The following is a 19,564-nucleotide window of genomic DNA, read 5'->3' on the forward strand; positions in this document are numbered from 1 at the left end:
TGAATTTGTATATACAATTTCAATGTTTTATATATTCCTAAATCTGGGAATTTTTAAATAATTATTATTAATAATTATTCTTAATAATAATATGAAAAATTATTTTCATTAATATATATATATTGTGGTATATAAATAATTCATCAATCTTTTTAACGATCTAATTCGCTATCTAATTTAATAACATTGATATTTAAATTTTATAAAAACAAAAATACCAGAAGTAAATGTTGAATATGTGGCTTCAAAATTATCTCCAATAATATCGCCAGAGCCAAATATCAGATGTATTGTAAGTGCATTACCAGAACTAAAATAAGGGCTTGGAATTTTGTTACTACATATTTGTCCTAAAAGGGGTCCTTCAATACCTTCACCTTCATAAATCTCAATATGATTTGAAGAACAATCGGACACTAACAGATCTATATGATTAAACGTCAATACAATCTTATTGCCTATATAAAAACAAAAATTATATATTAACTTATAACTTCGTATATGAAAGTTATTATCACATAAATTAAAATTACTATACTAATTAAAAATTTAAAAGATATATTAAGTATTAATGTTTACTCGGATCTTTAGCTGTAAGAATCCAACTGCAATTTAAAAAAGTTGTATGTAAAGTACGAGATGAACGAATAAATCCGTCGCTATCTACAATTATCCGAGCTCCGCATGTACGATTATAATAAGCCTTAAATCCTTTTGCTGATACAAACGAATCTGTTCTCATTATAATTAGCATTTGATTTCCACTTGAAATATAAGATGGTAATAAATCAACACTTTGACAGTGTTTTCCTAATAATGGAGCTTCTACTTTATTTCCATCGTAAATCTAAAAATACCATTATAAAATATTAATATAAATTATTAATTAATCATTACATTATTACAATTTACTATTTCTTGAAAATTAATGATAAATATACAAGCAAAAAACATTAAACTCCATAAAATCATAACTGATATTCATTGCTCAGATAAGAACTGATTTATTTAATTGCTTGAGAAAGATTAAAATACTTTTAATTTTTTTTTACTTTAAATTAATAGATATATTTAAATTTTTAAATAATTAATAATTAAAATTAATTATGTGTCAATAATATTTAAATTAATATATTATGTACCTTAATATAATCATCGGAACAATTTCTACTTTTTTCTAGATCTAAATCAACAAAAGTTACATTTACAGCATGATTAACATCAACAATTATAAGCCATTCACAATTTTGATTGTGAGGATAATTTTTTGGATAATTTACTGAATGAATTACTCCCGTTTGTCCAGTAAATTTACCACCACATTTTATATTAACAGCATGATATATTGCTTTAAATCCATGACTAGCGTATTCAACTGTTGATGAATATTTAATTAACATTTGATTTCCAGTGCTAGTAAACGTAACGGGTGTATTAGAATAACATAAATTATTGACGATTTGTGGTGCATTTTTATTTGGTCCATTATAAATTTCAATTGAACCATCTGAATCTAAATAATTATAATAAAAGGATTATAATAAATAAAGATTATAAATAAAATATTTTTATAATAAAATATATGCATGTAATATATACTGGCATAGTTATATACGCATATAAAACAAATAATAATTAAAAATTGCATTTAGTATTTTAATTTTAATGTGCAATATTACAATACTTTGAATAAAATAAATTTATACTATAATTTATTAAACTATTACTTAAATTATTCCCATTAACATCCTCCACAATTTGAAAATTTTCAATTGAAAAGAAAATTATACTCTTATAAGATATAAATACTAATAATATTTTATATTTTATTATTAAAATTTTATTAAACTACGGAATTGCATTTACTTAATATTTGTCAATATGAAATCAGTATAAAAAAATGACATACAAATGAACTAGACTTTGCAATAAACTTTAAATTCAGAATAACTTTTGGTATATAAATATAAGCGAAAATAATATCAATCTATTGTTAATTATCAAAATAATTTATTCACGTAATGTGAGTAAGCGAAGATAGTGCGTTTTAAGTAAATCTAAAAATTTTAATATTTTCCAACAAACTAAAAACATGTAATAACTATAATAAAATAATTTCTGTATTAATAAGGTTTAAATACATCAATAAAGTATGTGCATTTCTCAATTATTTCAGAGATTGCTTTTAATGTATCTTAGATGGCAGTGCATAATAAATATCAAAAGTCCTTATTACAATTCTAGAAAAAATTAATTTTATAATAAAATATATTATTATTTGATTTCGTTTTATAATATAATTATAAGCTTGGTAAATTTTAACAAGAAATAAATAGGTTTTAATTTATATTAGGATACACATTTATTTACCTGGGAGACAAGCACGAGTTTTTGTGGTTTCTATTGTGGCGAAGGTAATTTCTATACTTTTTTCGAAATCAACTTCAATTAGCCATTCACAAATAATATTAGAATATGGCAATTTATCTCCATTAGGAAAACCAGGAGATGTAAATTGACCGTAAAATTTCGTAAGATGTTCACTACAACCATTGACATTCCATTCTAACCGAAAACCACTACCAACTTGAAATCTATCTGAGACAAATGTTATAAAAACTTGACGTTGCTTAGAAGAAATTTTTAAAGGTAATACATCTTCTTCGGAACCGCATTTTTTTAAAATTTCTGTATTAGGTTTATCTCTATCGCCTTCTTGAATTCTAATATAGTTTTTATCACACTTATCATCAAGATCCGGTTGTATATTGAAATGAGAAAATGTTATATTAATTCTATTTCCTATAGGAACTGATATTATCCATGAACAGTTACTCAAATTTTCATAGCTTTGAGGAAAATTGGGTGATTCAATCACTCCTTGAAACCCAGTAACTTTGTTGATACATTCTAAAATAAGATATCAGTTCATTTTTAATTATAAAGTAATAAAGAAACTGAACGTGACATTATTTTAAAATAAAATTGTACCAGTAGTGTATCTTAAATGAAATCCACGAGAACTAGCTAATACATCACTACGAAATACTAATTTGATTTGATTACTATTTGATAAAAAAAAAGGTGGAATGATTGAGCCGCAAAACCGTTGGGTATTCTGCATGTATCCATTAATAATATCAGAGATTTCAATGTAATCAAATGAACATTTCACATGATCTTCTATATCAAAATCAATAAAAGCTATACGGATAATGCTCCCAGCGGAAATTCGAATATTCCAAGTACAAATAGCTTGATGGTAATAATTTTGCGGGTAGTTTGGCGATATAATAGCTCCAGACGAAGTATGTAAATTTCCACCACATCCTAAAAATATTTCAAATATAATTTAATATATATAATTTGAATATTCAAAAAATATTTATTTTTATTTAACTTAGGAGCGAATATTATAATATTATAAAAAAAAACATATTGAATTTATTTTTGCTGCGATTTCTGATTGATTTATGATTTCATTTTCATCTTACATATTTGTAAAATTTTCGTTCCTTATTTTATTACCAATAAAAACTATACATAAACAAATTTTTTAAAGTTAATAGTTTTCGTTGCACATTAGATTATTGAACGTAATCATTATATTAATGGTATTAATTTTATATTTCATAAATTCAAATAAACTGCTTCTAATTATATAAAAAACCATTTTTAATAAAAAATTAACTAGACGTAGGAATTATTTTATTTTATTTCAATTACTTCTAACTACTTATTTACAAAAATATTAGCAAAAATATTATTATATTTCATCATGTACAGTGAATTTTCGTATACATACACCAAGCATTTAAAAGATTGAATTTAGAAATCAGTTGTAATAGAGCAACGTTAGAATATATTCGCAGTTGTTCAATATTATTCTAACATATTTGTAATAACATATAAATGTTTTATTTATTTTAATAAATTATAATAAAATAAGAAAATAAGAAAGTTATTACCAGTTTTAGTACTACGCCACTGAATCTCAAATCCTTGATTTTGCAAAGATGAGTCAGTAACAAATTTTATATAAATCTGATTAGTCATACTCGTTATTTCGTTTTCAACTTTTATACCACAAAACTTGCCTAGTAAAGGAGAATTATCTTGAGAGCCGCTTCTGTAATAAATATAATAAAATATATTTATTTACAGAATAATTTTATTTATGTATTATATGTATAATTAAACATTAAAATAAGTATTGAAAAAAATATAAAAGATGTAATACTAAATTTATAATTAAATTAAATAAAAAATAACATGTTTATCAATGAATAATACGTTTGTAATAATTTTATAATGGTTCTTTTGTTCCTTCTCTCTCTCTCTCTCTGTGTGCGCGCGCGCGCGCGTGTGTATTACTAACATTTTCTAAAAAAACATCAATAACTTTGATAAATTCTCTATCGAATTTATATAATTATTTAAATAAATTTGTAAAAAGTTGTTTAGTTCCAAATTTCTAAATTTATAAAATTAAATTAATGTTAATTTATAAAATATTTTACTAAAAAATTAAAACTTTCTTCATTTGAATTGGTTAATAAAAAGTACGATTCTCATACTTAGAAATTTATAAAAATTTAATCTAAAATAAGTTAGATCTTATATAAAAATTGTAATAAATTTACATTTTTAATAAAATGTCTATGTGCAGTTGTAATGGAAGTATTGATTTTGGAATATCATGAAAACACTTATTCATAATTGCACGAGTACAGAGCATAATATAAAAAACGCACTTTTCTCTCCCAAAGTTTAGCAATTTACACCCATCTTTGCGAGTGAATAATTGCATACTGCACTTAGTTGACTATTATCGAAAGATAATAAGAAATGCTTTCTTTATAAATCGAGGGCTCCAACTTTTTTGACAAGATCAGCGTTTAAGGCTTTGCTGCAATAGTTTGCAACTTTCGCCGAAGTACTTCTTCTCTTCTTATCCAGTTTTTAACAACTGTTAGTCCTCAGGATGATTAATCTTAATTATTTTCTGTTAACATTTCATCGACTCATCTTTTCTATTTTTTATTAGCTTCATTTTGTAATGTCTATCAGGAAATCTTATCGCATGACATACTCAGTTGATAATAGTAATTTTAAACATTCCGTATTCCTATTGTTTGCGTAATGTGGGCTTTTATTTTTTTTTATTGCATATGCATCTACATCGATATGCCCATTTTATCTACATAAGGTACTAGATTCTTTATTGTTTGCACATATTGTATCCAGCTCATGTATTCAACAGCACATCTGTTATTTCCTAGTAACCTGAGATTTTACACCCAGGGTATTTTGGTATATCGAGAAATAGTCTTTGCTTGCTTATAATTAAAAAATCACTCATTTTTTAAAATTTGTATGTAGTTTAAGAACATTATACGACAGGTTTATGCTCGTGATTATATTTCCGTACATATTCTGATTCAAGAAATTGACATTTTGTTAAAAAATACATCATTATTATTTTTTACTACTTTAATAGTAAGAGCTGTTTTTCGTTGTGCCACTGTATACATAAAGCTATTGATTACATATAATATTTTAATTTGAAAAATTTCATATTTAATTATTTATATGAATTTTTTGTATGATATATGTCAAAATTCCATTGATACTAATTAAATAATAATTTCCCTATCAACTTAAAGCAGTAAAAATTATATTTAAATATAATAATATTTGTAATAAAAATAGTGAAAAGATATTAAAAAAAAGAAAATTGCAATGAATTTTTTAAAAATTATAGAGGAGATATAATATTTACATTAATATAATTCAAAATGCAAATATAAGAATTGCTTTGTTGTCAACGTGACCATTCAATACTGATTAAAAAATATTGATTTTTATGTATTAACTATTAAGTTACTTACAAATAATATCAATAGAAAAGAGCAGAAAAATAAACAGAGAAGATTAATTAAAGAAAGATCTTCAACAATTAAATGTTCTAATTTTATATATACCTATTTTATTTTAAGTATGAGGTCAAAATGAATGTTTATATAAATATTAATTTTGAGAAAATATAAGCAATTATTTATATTGCATTAATTAAATATTTAATATGTATTTTAAAGTGTATTATGTACTATTATTAATCTCTGTAAAGGAAATCAAATTAATATAATTGTTTATAAAAAAAATTATATAATAGTTATAAGTAAAAATTATATCTTTCTAAATAATTTATAATTCTAATACTTGTATTTACCTTATTTCTAAATAATCATTTGAACATTTAGTAGAGTTTTCCAAATCAAAACTACCAAAATTAAGTGATATTAAATATTTATTTTGTGCTTCAATAATCCAAATACATTCTTTATTTTTCGGATATTTCTTTGGATAATTTGGTGATCTTATATATCCCATTTCAGCAAAATAATGACCTCCACAATTATAAGTATTATTAATAAAAACGTATGTTGCTTGGTAATCAATATCAGAAATATGTCCAGCGCGATAATGTAAAGTTAAATCATTTCCTTGTGTAGTCATAATTAGTGGTGGTGCTTTAAGAGGACAGTATCTATATAAAAATAAAATTTAATTCTAATACTATTTTACTGCTTTTGTATGCATATATATATATATATATATATATATGTATGTATGTCTGTCTGTGTGTGTGTGTGTCTCTCTCTCTCTCTCTCTGTGTGTGTGTGGAAAGAAATCATATGGTTATAGCATACTTTCCCAAAGATTTTGAATTAGTAGATCTGTAATCTTCTATTAATTCAATATAATTTCTTTTACAGTCTTCATTCATACGTGAATGTTGGTTTGGGAAGGATGTCCATGTAATTTGAATTGCATTAGTCGATGGAGCATGTATCGTCCAAAAACAGTCGATATTAAAACGCCATTTTCCTATATTTCCTGGCACATTTATTGTTCCTGGCGCATTATTATAAATGCCTCCACATTCTGCATAATTTATAATATTATTAATTTAATTATTTATAATTTGTATGTTATAATAAATTATTTTTTAAAAGAATTTTATATTATCCGATTTATATTACCGCTATCAATCGTTGTATAATTTGCTTTAAATCCACGATTCTGTATATTTGCGTCCGTAAAAAATTCAATATACATATAATTTTGTGTAGAATATATTGGATTACTTAGTATGTTATGCAAAGATCCGCATAGTGTTAATAATAATGTTGAATTTTTCATGTCACCATCGCGAATTTCAAGTCGATCAAAATCACACTCTGTATGATTATTAACAATACCTCCAACTTCAATGTCTAAAAATTCAAAAGTTAATACGATTGCTTTCCCAGGTAGTTGTGATATCAAATAAATACAATCCTTTAAAGCAGGATAATAATTAGGATAAAATGGAGAATTAAGTACACCAGATGGTTCGGTAAATATACCGCCACATTCAACTTCATATTTCATAGAAAAACCTTGTTCTTCAAGATTTGCATCACTTTCAAAGCGTATTAAAATTTTATTTGATTTTATGGATACTGGAGGTGGTAATACAGAACCACAATATTTTCCTATTAATGGGGAATTGATATCCAATCCTTCATATATCTAAAATATTAGAATTTAAGACATTTTTCTCATTTAAATTATTATTCATATATATATATTCATATTATATATATATATTCATATTTCATATATTTATTCATATATATATATATATATATATATATATATCAAATTATATAAATTTTACAAATATACCTGAACTGAATCGAACATACAATTACGTGAGCTTTCGACATCAAAATTAAGCCAGTTTATACGAACATTACTGGTTTCAGGTAAACGTATTTCCCAATCACAAATCATACCCGATCGATAATTTCCTGAATATTTTGGTGATGTAATTTCACCACTTTCGCTGGTATAAATTCCACCGCAATCTGGAGCACCTAAAAAATAAATATTATACAATTATCGGCCACACACACACATGCATATTGAAAAAACAAATAATTAGATAAAATAATTGATCAAATAAATAATATTTTAAATATTAATAATAGAAAATTTATACAATAACAACTATCTCATTACTATATTAACAAAATACTTAATATTAAAACTGTATTATTAAAATTATTAATATTTTATATGTAAGTATTCTTTCTTAATATATATATAGTATATCAAAATTATAATAATTGAAAAATTCTCTATTTTACATATTGAATGGTTATAATGATTAAATTAAGGTGAAATTTGATATCGAGAATCAATTAATTAAAAGTAGAGTTTTATATTAATCGAATTTACTCAAATTTAATTGGATCAAACATAAACTTGAAACAATAATTTAATTATTAGATACAGAAAGATATTTTAAATTCAATTATAATAATGATAATTTGTTAAATCTTAAAATAGAAAGCTGTTTTCTATTAAATGAATCCGTTATATAATACAATATATTGCAATAGTTAATACTTTATAGTATTAACGAACTTGATAAAAATATTATTTGGTTATATTTAATTTAATAAAATCTTTCTAATTTAATATTGATATTTCGTATCTTTAAATATTAAATACGTCATGCCTGGAATGCTTAAAAATGATAGGTGAAAACCACTGTCTGCTCCTGAGTTATCCGAATGAAAATGAACAATAACATTGGATCCTGACGTAGTAATAGGCTCAGGTTTACTGTGATTACAGAAAATTCCCAATCGGTGTTCTCCAATATACGTCGTTTCATTTATCTACAAAAAGTTATGCATTTACTTTATAAAACAAGAATCAGGGTAAGATATAATAAAAAATTCTATAAATAGTAATATATATTAGTAATTGTAATATAGTAATTTACATTCTATAAATATATAATTTTATGCATGATAAATTTATTTATCTAAATAACGTTGTTTTTTTACCAATTACGGTTATAATAAAGTTGATGAACATATCTTGGTTCGGTATAACTATTTTTAATTAACAAATTTAGAAGAAGGAGGAACTGAAAAGTTGTATAAGTTTAAAGAATGCTATAATATGCTTTTATATTTTATTGATCTAATTTGATTTCTAATTTTGATTTATAAAAAGTCTTGGCCTGGCTGTTATTTAATTCTTCTACTATTACTATTATATTTTTATTCTTTGTGTGCAAAGTCGATTTGCTGAAATTTCATTGTCTTATTAGAATTTTTATTCCATTCTAACTTATTATTCTATCAATATTCGACTTTTTCCTTTATAGAGATTACAAAGTTAAAACTATATATTTTTAATGTGTAAGTAAATTACTAATAACATTTTTAAAACTATCCTTAAAAAAATTAATTTTTGTAAAAATATTTTAAAATAAAATTTTCCAAAAGATCTTTTAAGAATTAAAAATAAGTGTAATTAAATAGATATTTTAGTGTAAATCATTCAATAAAGCAACTATAGTATAGCAATTATAGTAGTTGAAAAATAATAATTTAACGAGCTTAATTTAAAATGACTTACTTTTTTTTATTATCTACTTTATAAAGTACTTCTGTATTTAAAATTAAATAAAAGTAAATAGAATTGGTGTCAATGAGCAATTGAATTATAAATCTATTATTTCTACTGTTTTTTTATTGTACCATTTATAGTAATACATCTATTATTAGTTATTTTATTGGCACTTTCATGTGTTATATGAATATCTTATAATTAACATTTAAACAATTAAAAGAAATTTTATAAAAGAAATTTGAGCTTAATTAATCAAAATAGATATTTAAACTGATATATCAAGCTGATATATTTAAAGTTTTTTAAATGTGTTACTTGACACAGTAGTATACAGAAAATATATTTATGTATTTTACTATATATATTAACAAATTTGTGTTTATATTTTTAAATAAATTTTTTATGTAAAAATTATTTTAGTGATTAGTTAATGTAAAATAATTATTTTATTAAAATAAATACATATTTGACCTTCATAGCGATAAAAATTTAATGTATCAGTTATAAATAATATTAGAAGATCGTAGCTAGGTTTATATCAATGTAATTTAAAAAAAGAAGACGTAAGTCATTTTTAGAGATATATTATTATAATATATATAGAATATATATAGAAATATATATCAAATATATAGAAATATATTATTTTATGCTATTAATATATATTAATTATATATATATATATATATATATATATACAAATAAATATATATTAATGTTATATCGAATAGTTGAAATTGCCGATTTATAATATATTAACATTTTTTATTTCATTATTTATACATTTATAATTTATTCGACAACAGCTTCTGTTCCATTTTAAAATAAATATATTACATTTCTATTACAATTCAATATTACATTTCTCATAAACTTAATTAGGCAAAACGTAAATAAAAGGAATTAATAAAAGCTTATCTATATTAAACAATTAAATCCATCTTATGTTGAAATAAATTATTTAAGAAATTGAACAAAATTTATTCAATAAAATTTGTGATCTTATATTGTTAGTGTATTAAATTGTATAAAATATTAGATTTAATATATGCAGTAAAATGGTGTGAATGACAATCAATAAAATTATTATTGTAGAAAATTTACTTACCTCTACATAATCAAATTGGCAAGTAGCATGTTCCTCAATCATTAAGCTTGTGAAATGTAAAGCAATTCTTTTTCCTGCCGATACATGAATATTCCAATAACAATTTCTATTATTTGGGTATTTTCCAGGAAATCCTGGTGATGTTATTGATCCATGTTCTTGATTTATATCACCACCACAAAGTGGTTCAATTGTGGTCCAATTGAGAGCAAAACCATCACTATTTATTGTACTGTCAGAATGAAACCAAATATAAAGAGAATTGTGCGTGGAAATAATTGTACCATTATTTGGTAATTTATCGCCACAGTATCTACCTAAAATATGCTTTCCAGCTGATCTACCATCGTGAATCTATAATAAACATTATCATAAAATTATCTTTATTTAACTCTAATCTGCAAAAATATATTTTAATAAATAAAATAATTATTTATTTACTTGTACGTAATCGTGTTTACATTCATCACTACCGCGCGAATCTTCCAAAGCAAATCTTGTAAAAGTTACATTCAAAACCATTGTATGATTCGTTAAAATAACCCAAGCACAGCTAAGACCATGATCGTATTTACTTCCTATTTCAATAGGAAATTCAATATATCCAAACGAACTTCTAAAAAATCCACCGCATGACGGCTTTGGTATTGAACACGTAGATCCTGCAAAACTTGCGGTGCACTCGCAAAATCTATTTCCACGAATTGTTATACGACACACTCCACTATTTTGGCAAGGATTTGGAACACATGGACTTATTGATATATTACACGTTGTACCTATGTTAAGTATAAATATTTTAAATTTATCTTACTATATATTAAAATCAATATTGAAAAACAATTATTTCAAATTATATTTTTGTTAAAAAGATTTAATTTAAAAATTAGAATATAATATAAATATAAACAACATAGTTTTCATACACAACTGACATATTTTCTTTTTAAATAATTATAGTTAATTAGTTTTTTTACCAGTATATCCATCATTGCAAATGCATATAAAGCTATCAGTTCCATGCGAACTGCATGTGCCATGAATGCAAGGATTATTAGTACAAGCATTATGTACTGGTGTACAACCTTGTGGACCTTTGCCACTTCCTTGATATCCTTCTGAACACAAACAGAATGTTTCTGAATTAGGACCTTCTTTACAAGTTGCCAAACTATGACAACCACCATTGTTGATGGCGCACGAGCCCACGTAAAAGCAAGTGATCCCATCGCCTCGAAATCCATTTGGACAAGGTCCACATTTTCTAGATCCCTGAAGTGGATTAATAAAATATTTAAAATCGTATTAAAACTAATATTAAAAATTTTTTTTAAATTCTTATTCATGGAAAACTATAATTAATATATCCAATTACATAGAGAAGTTTTATTAATTTTTATATACGTTATTATTTTAATTTGCTTACATTTAATACATTGTTAATTTTATTTTTTTTATGATATACAATCAAATAATTCTAAGTAATATTTTAATTTTGTTCTTTGGTACTATTATTATATATTTTTCATGATTTCGTATTACTGATATTATTTATAATTTTATTTCATTTACATTTTACATTACATATTCTTATTATTGTAAATAAATACTTGATTTAATGACATAAGATAGTATAATAAAATTTTTATTATTAACTTGTTCGTTATATTTAAAAAGCATAATACAAAAATTTGGATAAAAATCTGTATAATAATAAAATATGATATGAAAGTAATAAAATTTTTATTAAGAGCGAATATTTGTAAAAATGATAATACTGAATTTAAGTATAATATGTTCATAAAAATAGATTATTTAGCTTTGCTTCGTAGAATTTGTTAAATTTTACACTAATAAGTAAGTTTATTATTTAAATTGAGAAGTTTGTAATTATGCCAGTATACTTTTTCCATATAATAATTTTATGCCATATAAAAATGAAATACCTAAGACCTTATTTATTCTATATATCTTCTATTAATTTGCAAATGACTATATATTTATAATATTAAACTTGAGTATAATTTCTAAATATGTATTCAATAAGGTAATTGATTAATTAAAATTTAATAAAAGTCACGTTTATTAAAGTACTTTATAGGAATTTTCAAAGTTTGTAGTTTCATTTTATACAGTAAATGTACGCTATTAAATAATAAATCAAATTTCCAACGATTATATCTCACTTTCATGCATATTAAATTATACTGCGCGATTTAATAAATGGATTAATATATAATATGTAAATGATGGTTATTATTTTTATAAATTATAAAAAAGAATTTTACTCTCTTACTTAGTTCAATGAAAAATATGTGTAAATATTTAAAAATCATTTCAAAATAATCATATCTTTAAAATGCATCTATTTTATTCATTAATAATATTATTTATAGAAACCAAGTTTAAATTTTAATAAAATTGTAAAATTGAAGTTATAACCATACCAATGTATTTAGGCACTCAACCAAAGGTGTAGTACTACATCCGCCATTATTCAATGAACATTCATCAATATCTTGGCATTTAAAACCATCTCCTGTGAATCCTGATGGACAAACTCCACAATAAAATGTACCTGGTACATTGTGACATGTAACAAAAGGATTGATGGAGCATGGATATCGAGATATTGTGCACTCATCGACATCTTTACGACAAGAAGGGTTATGATCATCTAAATGATCCCAGCCCTAAATATATTATATAATAATTTCTTGTAAAACTATAATAATATATATTTAATACTATTCTAACAGTATTAATATAAATAATTTTACTTAAAAATTGGAAACACGTTTGTATGATTATAAATTTTCGTGGGACAATTCATTCGTATAAAAATCAACATAGTTTTTATCGTGTAATTAATTGATAATAAACAGAACTCTATTATTAATTTATTTAAAAATAAATAAATAATTTTAACATCCTTATAGACAGAATTAATAAATCATAATAGCTTATTTAGCTTATTTTTCATTATATAAAAATTAATGTCTGTGTAAAATTATGTTTATTTATGTTATAATTATATTCAATCTAAAATAAATATCAATGCATATAAAACAATAATTAACTATAGTACTTAATATAAAGTTATGTTAACAATGTTCGAGAAATTTTTAAAGCAGAATTGCAACTAATATTCGATCTGCAGACCTCAGTTTTTAAAATATAATCGTGGTTATGTTAAATAATATTATAGATTATACTTTTAATAAATAATCACTTCGTTTTAAATAAGTTCTTCTGATTTTTAATGTTTAATGTATATCAATAATTTTAAACTTTCTTCATACTAAATCTATAAAAATGTGCTAACATGGAAAATAAGAAATTTTCTAAGATTTTAAATTAAAATTTAAAACTGAATAATTAAAGTTCACGTATGAAAGTTTAAAAATAACAGATAAAATTAAATTCTTTCAATTTCCATATAAAATTACTAGTTTTATATTATTTTCAATTGAATATTATTGCAATTACTACTAATTAATATTTTTGAAATTGAATTCTCCATTATTTTAGTAAAGTTATTTCAAAATTATTATCGGCATTATTAAAATATCATTATATTTATTAAATATATTCTCCTAAAAATATGCTTGTTTTTATTACTCTTAATAAATATAACAGAAAAATTTTCCAAGTTAATGTATTTTGAAGCAATTTCTTTTATAAAATATTATATTAGTCTAAATTAATTTACCGGTTTACAAATACAAGTGTATCCTAAAGGTGAGTTGGTTCTAACACATATACCATTTCCACAAAGCTCAACATTGTTTGACTGATCACATATTGACTTTTGTGTGGAACAATGAAATCCATGCCAACCGGGTGTACAAGTACAGCTAAAAATAGTAATTCACATATTTTTAATATGCTGTTAATAACCAATAATTAATACCATAATTAATATATTGATATAATTGAGTTAATGATTACCTAAAACTACCGGGAAGATTTACACAAGTTGCTCCATTTTGACACCCAGATGGTTTGTCTAATAATCGTTCACATTCATTAACATCTTTTGTACATAATGTACCCTAATAATAAAAAGAGAAGAATTTCGTTGAAAAAAAAGTAAATTATGATAACGGTATTTATAATTATAAACTATATTTATAATTATATGAAAATCATTGTAATCGTTCTAAACTTGGAAAAAATAAAATTTTTAAATTTCTTCTATTGTTTAATTAAATACAAGTAATTTCTTATGAACTTCATAGATCCAAAAATATATTAAAAAATGTATTTAGAAATTATAAATGTCAACTGTTAAAGTAAGTATTACAACGATTAATTTACATATTTTGTCCTTTTAATGCATCATTTTTTATAATTTGAAGTATGAATTTTATTTGGACAAATAAAATTACACTCAAATATTTTTCTTTAATTATCAGATTGATATTTAAAAAATTACACATGACCCATCTTTATAAGAAACTTAATATTTTAATTTTTTAATATTTCAGGTAATAATTTCATTTTAATTATAAAAAAACATATTTTTATGCTTTTATGTAATAAAGGGTATATATAATTAATAAAATAGAATATTTAAATAATTAAAATAATTTCTTTTTAATATGTTAGAAATAATTCAATATTGATTAGTGTTTACCTCCCATTCTGGTGTACATTGGCACTGAAATGTATCATAATGATCGATGCAAGTTGCACCATTTTGACAAGGATCACTTAAGCATTCATTCGTACGTAATTTTACTGTGATTGTTCGAAATTTCTTTTCTAATCTTCGAAGCTAATATGTAAATATAAAAAGGTATACATATTTTAATAACCTAATTTTTATTACAAAGCAGAAAAATGAAAATAATTGTTGGCAGAACTATAATTTATACAAACCAGAATTATTAAAGTGTTTATAGCAGATGATAATTATATAATGTAATTTATTAATAAATAAATATTATATATAATTAAAAATACAATTAAAAGTGATTATGTTATTGCTATTATTCATTAATTTAAAAAATTATAGAAAACTTTAATTATCGCTAATTAAAATTTTCATATTTTAATGAAAATATTTTGGAAATATGAATAAATAATAGTTTTCATTGCGTTTTCATAATTTATATATTTAATAGTATTTATATTAAAAGTCATTTAGAAAATCATTTTAAAAGGCATGACCGATTTACAAATAATAATACAATGTTTAATTTAAAAATAGTTATATTTGAATGTAAATTAAAAAAATTATGTGAGATTTGGGATAATATGTAAATAAAATTTAAAATTATTTAATTTATATCAATGCAAATAAAGTTTATCAAGTTTAATTGTACATGTGCAAGAATACATTCTATACAGGATATATTTGAAATGTAACTTAAATCAAGCTTGCTCGAGATAAATAAAAGTCTAATAATTAATATGAAATAAGCGCGAAGGTATAAATGATTAAAAATGTAATGATAGCAATATCAATGCATTCGATAAATAAGAACAATATCAACAATTAATGTTTAAAAGAAGTAGATGATATTGACAAAATACCAGAATGAAACCTTTGACAATTTAGTTAAAATTCCTGTTTCTAAAAAAAATAAATAGAGATCCTAAATAAATTATTACAGAACTAAAGAAAAAGAAAAAAAATAATAGCCGATGAAGAAACGAAAGTATAATAATACTTTTATACACAAATTCCTTTTTAAAAATAAGTGATTGAAACACATCTAGTAATTGTTTGACACATTAACATTTGATTTTTGATAATTATGTTAATACCTGACATATCTTATATGTCGATATTTAGAATCGTGAAAATAAGTGTTAGAAAATTTAATCTTTGTAAAGCCACATTTTATATATAAGGAACCTTATGCATTATTACATTTGCTCAATAATACTCATGATATTAATCGGAAAAATCTTTGATTTATGCTTTAGATTTTTTGCTATGAATATATTTAACAAGAAATATTTTGTACTTACCCTATTATTAATTGATCTAACTTGAAATGTTGTAAAGATGTTGGCCTTATTCTGAAAATTAGAAATAAAATAATTAATAAGATTAGTGAGCTTTTATCGAAAAGTTTTGATAAATGTAAAATATAAATAAAATAAAATACAAAAGTAAGTATCATTCAATCCTTTTTTCTTACTCAATTTTGTTTTAATTATTTATTTCTTTAATTTTTTAATTATTTATAAATTATAAAATTAATTTTTTAAATATGTATTTTAGATTCATTATTTTATTATCCTATATTATATGCTATTTAAGTATATTCAGATAATCAACAGTTAATCAAAATAAAATTTCATGTCAATATAATTTTAAAAATAAAAATAAAAAATTTAATTCCTTTATAAATTTATAAAAATTATGTTAATATTAATTATTCAAAAATATATTTTATTTTATTGTAATTTTAAATTTAATAATATAATTAGCTTTAAAAATGTATTGCGCAGAAGTTTATACAAATTTGGTTATCAAACTTCGACTCATTAAATAAAATAATTTTTGTTAATATTTATACTAAATAGTAATTCCCTGTAATAAATATATTATTTGTCAAAAAATACATCGATTAATATTTAAAAATTTTTTAAATTTCTGTTCACTTTGTATTATAGAAATTTTTAAATTTATATTATACCTCAATTATTGATGAAGATGTACTGGATTTGGAGTTATTTACAGTTGGGTAACTAGAATATTCAAATGAATTCATTTTTCTTATTAATCCATTTGGTCCTTCGATTATGCGAGTTAAACGTTGAATAGTTGATTCAATATCATTTAATATACCTAATTTCCATCTTTCGACTAATCGCGAAGCATTTTGTGCCTATTTTTGATTAAGTATTTATAATATATATTATTTATTTATAATATATAATTTTATTATAAAATCTTAATTTTCAGTTGAATAAAAAATATTTCAACAATTTGATGACTTTATAAATGATATCAAATATAAAATTAAGTTCAATATAAAGGTACATTTCAAAATTGTAAAATGATTATCTTAATAACATTTAATAATATTATTTCTTAATAGATGTGGAATGGAAAAGTAATTGAAATAAAAATATTATTTACAAACAAATTGGCTACAAAATTTTTTAATTGTTAAAAGCTTATGGAGGATGTATTTTTATACAACGATGGTTACCTTTCTGATCTTTTACCTAAAGTATCTATAAAATAATGTGTAAAATTAAGTACCTCTAATCGTTTTCACATTATTTCTGATAAAATTGCGTAATCTATCCTAGATACACAGCCAATTACTAATTATCATTAAATAATATCAATTTAATTTTTTACATTTATATTGAAGAAAATTGTATATTAGTTGAAGCATATATTTTCTGGGAACTCATATCAATAGCTCAATCAAAATGATTTTCATCTATTATAAACTGTCTTTATTGCTCATTTTTAAATAATGCAAAGTTTAAAAGCAGACATTGATTAAAAAATATCCTTCGGCTAATAACTATTCAAAATAACTATTAAAACCTTCCCTATTTCTATTAATTTATATTTATGTATTTTTTCAAAATTCAAATTAATATGATTTGAAATAGAGTTGATTATAAATATAAATATAAATAGAGTTTATACAAAAATGTACCTACATTATTAAATATTTCATTTATATTTATACTGTTATAAGTTTTACAAAAATTATTTTACAACTGTTCAAATATTTATGTTTTTTTTCGTAAATTATTATTAATAATAAAATAATTTTATGCTTACAGTCATTATAATGTGTAATAAATTGATTTCATTAATGTTCAGATTTCCATTTCCTAATGTTTTTAATGTTATATTCTTATCTTTAGCACTTGTAATATATAAATTTCCATTAATTGTTTCTAGTACTGGCCTAAAAAATAATAAAAATATTTTTAATGTTTATAAATTCATTGTCTTATTCAGGTACTCATGATCTTATGAAATCATTAACTATGTTGAGTGATTTAATTGATGAAATATTTGAAAATTGTTGTTATGAACAATTCTAATTGATTTCAATTCCATGATATGAAATATATTATGGCTAATTTTACCTTTGTAAATAATAAAAATTTTTATGTATGCCTGTATTAATAAGCCTCATCTATTTTTTTTAATTTGTGGTCTATAAGTATAACTTTGAGTTTAAAAAAAATGTTTTCATTGCCTTCTTTCATTTATGGCTTCATACTGCGATTATTTTTTATTGTTTCGCAAAAACATCTTCTAAAGTATACAGTAAATCTGTTAATGCGTTCACTAGCCTATTATTCTAATAATTTAAAAATATTGTATAATAATATTTAATATATCTAAGTTATTTTAAATAAGAGTACTAATACTAATATGCTGTTTACATTTTTACTCGACTATTTTGATTTAATAGTTATTGGCGTCAATGTATAGACTATTTCTTCATGTACCAACACTATTCTAATAATATTATTATCCATGCTTCATCAGATTCTGATGAATATTCACTATAAAATCTTTCAGCGAAGACAATAATTTGCTTATACGAGCTAATTTAAATTATATGCCCATCACTTAATAACAGCCACCCTATGCCAGATCGTAGTCTACTGTAATAGTCAAGTTTCATAACTAAGATTAACGTCTTACTATTACAGCATACAGCAAAGTTGTTAGATTATACTTATTCTGGTGTAATTAACAAAAACACGATACATCCACAACGTAGACACTTTTCCAGCACATAATCATTTCTGACAATATGAAATACACTTCATATGAAGATGATTAATTACGTTAAATTTAGTTAATGCAGACTACTATGTATATTATATTTAAAGTACATGAACGTTTGTAATTATCTGACTTGTACTTTACAGTATGATTAAAAACGGTTCACTAATTATATGCATTATTTAAAGAAAATTTTATTTCATAGTCGAAACAAATTGTCCATCATTTCATGAAATGTTTCA

The 19,564-nt window shown here is 22.4% G+C and overlaps 1 protein-coding gene across 1 annotated transcript in view; it reads right to left on the minus strand.

Moving 5' to 3' along the window:
• Cubn (Cubilin) overlaps nucleotides 1-19,069 on the minus strand; it is a gene marked incomplete at its 3' end in the record, with an annotated part of 40,959 nt that extends 21,890 nt beyond the window's left edge. The window contains exons 1-23 of the mRNA XM_011501944.1: nucleotides 19,044-19,069; nucleotides 18,357-18,486; nucleotides 17,245-17,436; nucleotides 16,571-16,621; nucleotides 15,228-15,368; nucleotides 14,540-14,643; nucleotides 14,301-14,445; nucleotides 13,036-13,281; nucleotides 11,566-11,860; nucleotides 11,030-11,367; nucleotides 10,589-10,942; nucleotides 8,573-8,735; nucleotides 7,735-7,925; nucleotides 7,341-7,578; nucleotides 7,047-7,280; nucleotides 6,714-6,948; nucleotides 6,233-6,550; nucleotides 3,969-4,129; nucleotides 2,992-3,330; nucleotides 2,371-2,910; nucleotides 1,143-1,513; nucleotides 580-847; nucleotides 219-458 (exon numbers count right to left, since the gene is read on the minus strand). Coding sequence (XP_011500246.1) covers nucleotides 219-458; nucleotides 580-847; nucleotides 1,143-1,513; nucleotides 2,371-2,910; nucleotides 2,992-3,330; nucleotides 3,969-4,129; nucleotides 6,233-6,550; nucleotides 6,714-6,948; nucleotides 7,047-7,280; nucleotides 7,341-7,578; nucleotides 7,735-7,925; nucleotides 8,573-8,735; nucleotides 10,589-10,942; nucleotides 11,030-11,367; nucleotides 11,566-11,860; nucleotides 13,036-13,281; nucleotides 14,301-14,445; nucleotides 14,540-14,643; nucleotides 15,228-15,368; nucleotides 16,571-16,621; nucleotides 17,245-17,436; nucleotides 18,357-18,486; nucleotides 19,044-19,069 — 5,320 coding nt within the window. The remainder of the gene's footprint in view (nucleotides 1-218; nucleotides 459-579; nucleotides 848-1,142; nucleotides 1,514-2,370; nucleotides 2,911-2,991; nucleotides 3,331-3,968; nucleotides 4,130-6,232; nucleotides 6,551-6,713; nucleotides 6,949-7,046; nucleotides 7,281-7,340; nucleotides 7,579-7,734; nucleotides 7,926-8,572; nucleotides 8,736-10,588; nucleotides 10,943-11,029; nucleotides 11,368-11,565; nucleotides 11,861-13,035; nucleotides 13,282-14,300; nucleotides 14,446-14,539; nucleotides 14,644-15,227; nucleotides 15,369-16,570; nucleotides 16,622-17,244; nucleotides 17,437-18,356; nucleotides 18,487-19,043) is intronic.
• Between the last annotated feature and the right edge of the window lie 495 nt (nucleotides 19,070-19,564).

The sequence above is a fragment of the Ceratosolen solmsi genome, unplaced genomic scaffold (genome assembly GCF_000503995.2).
Source record: "Ceratosolen solmsi marchali unplaced genomic scaffold, CerSol_1.0 scaffold23, whole genome shotgun sequence".
Lineage (NCBI taxonomy): Eukaryota > Metazoa > Arthropoda > Insecta > Hymenoptera > Agaonidae > Ceratosolen > Ceratosolen solmsi.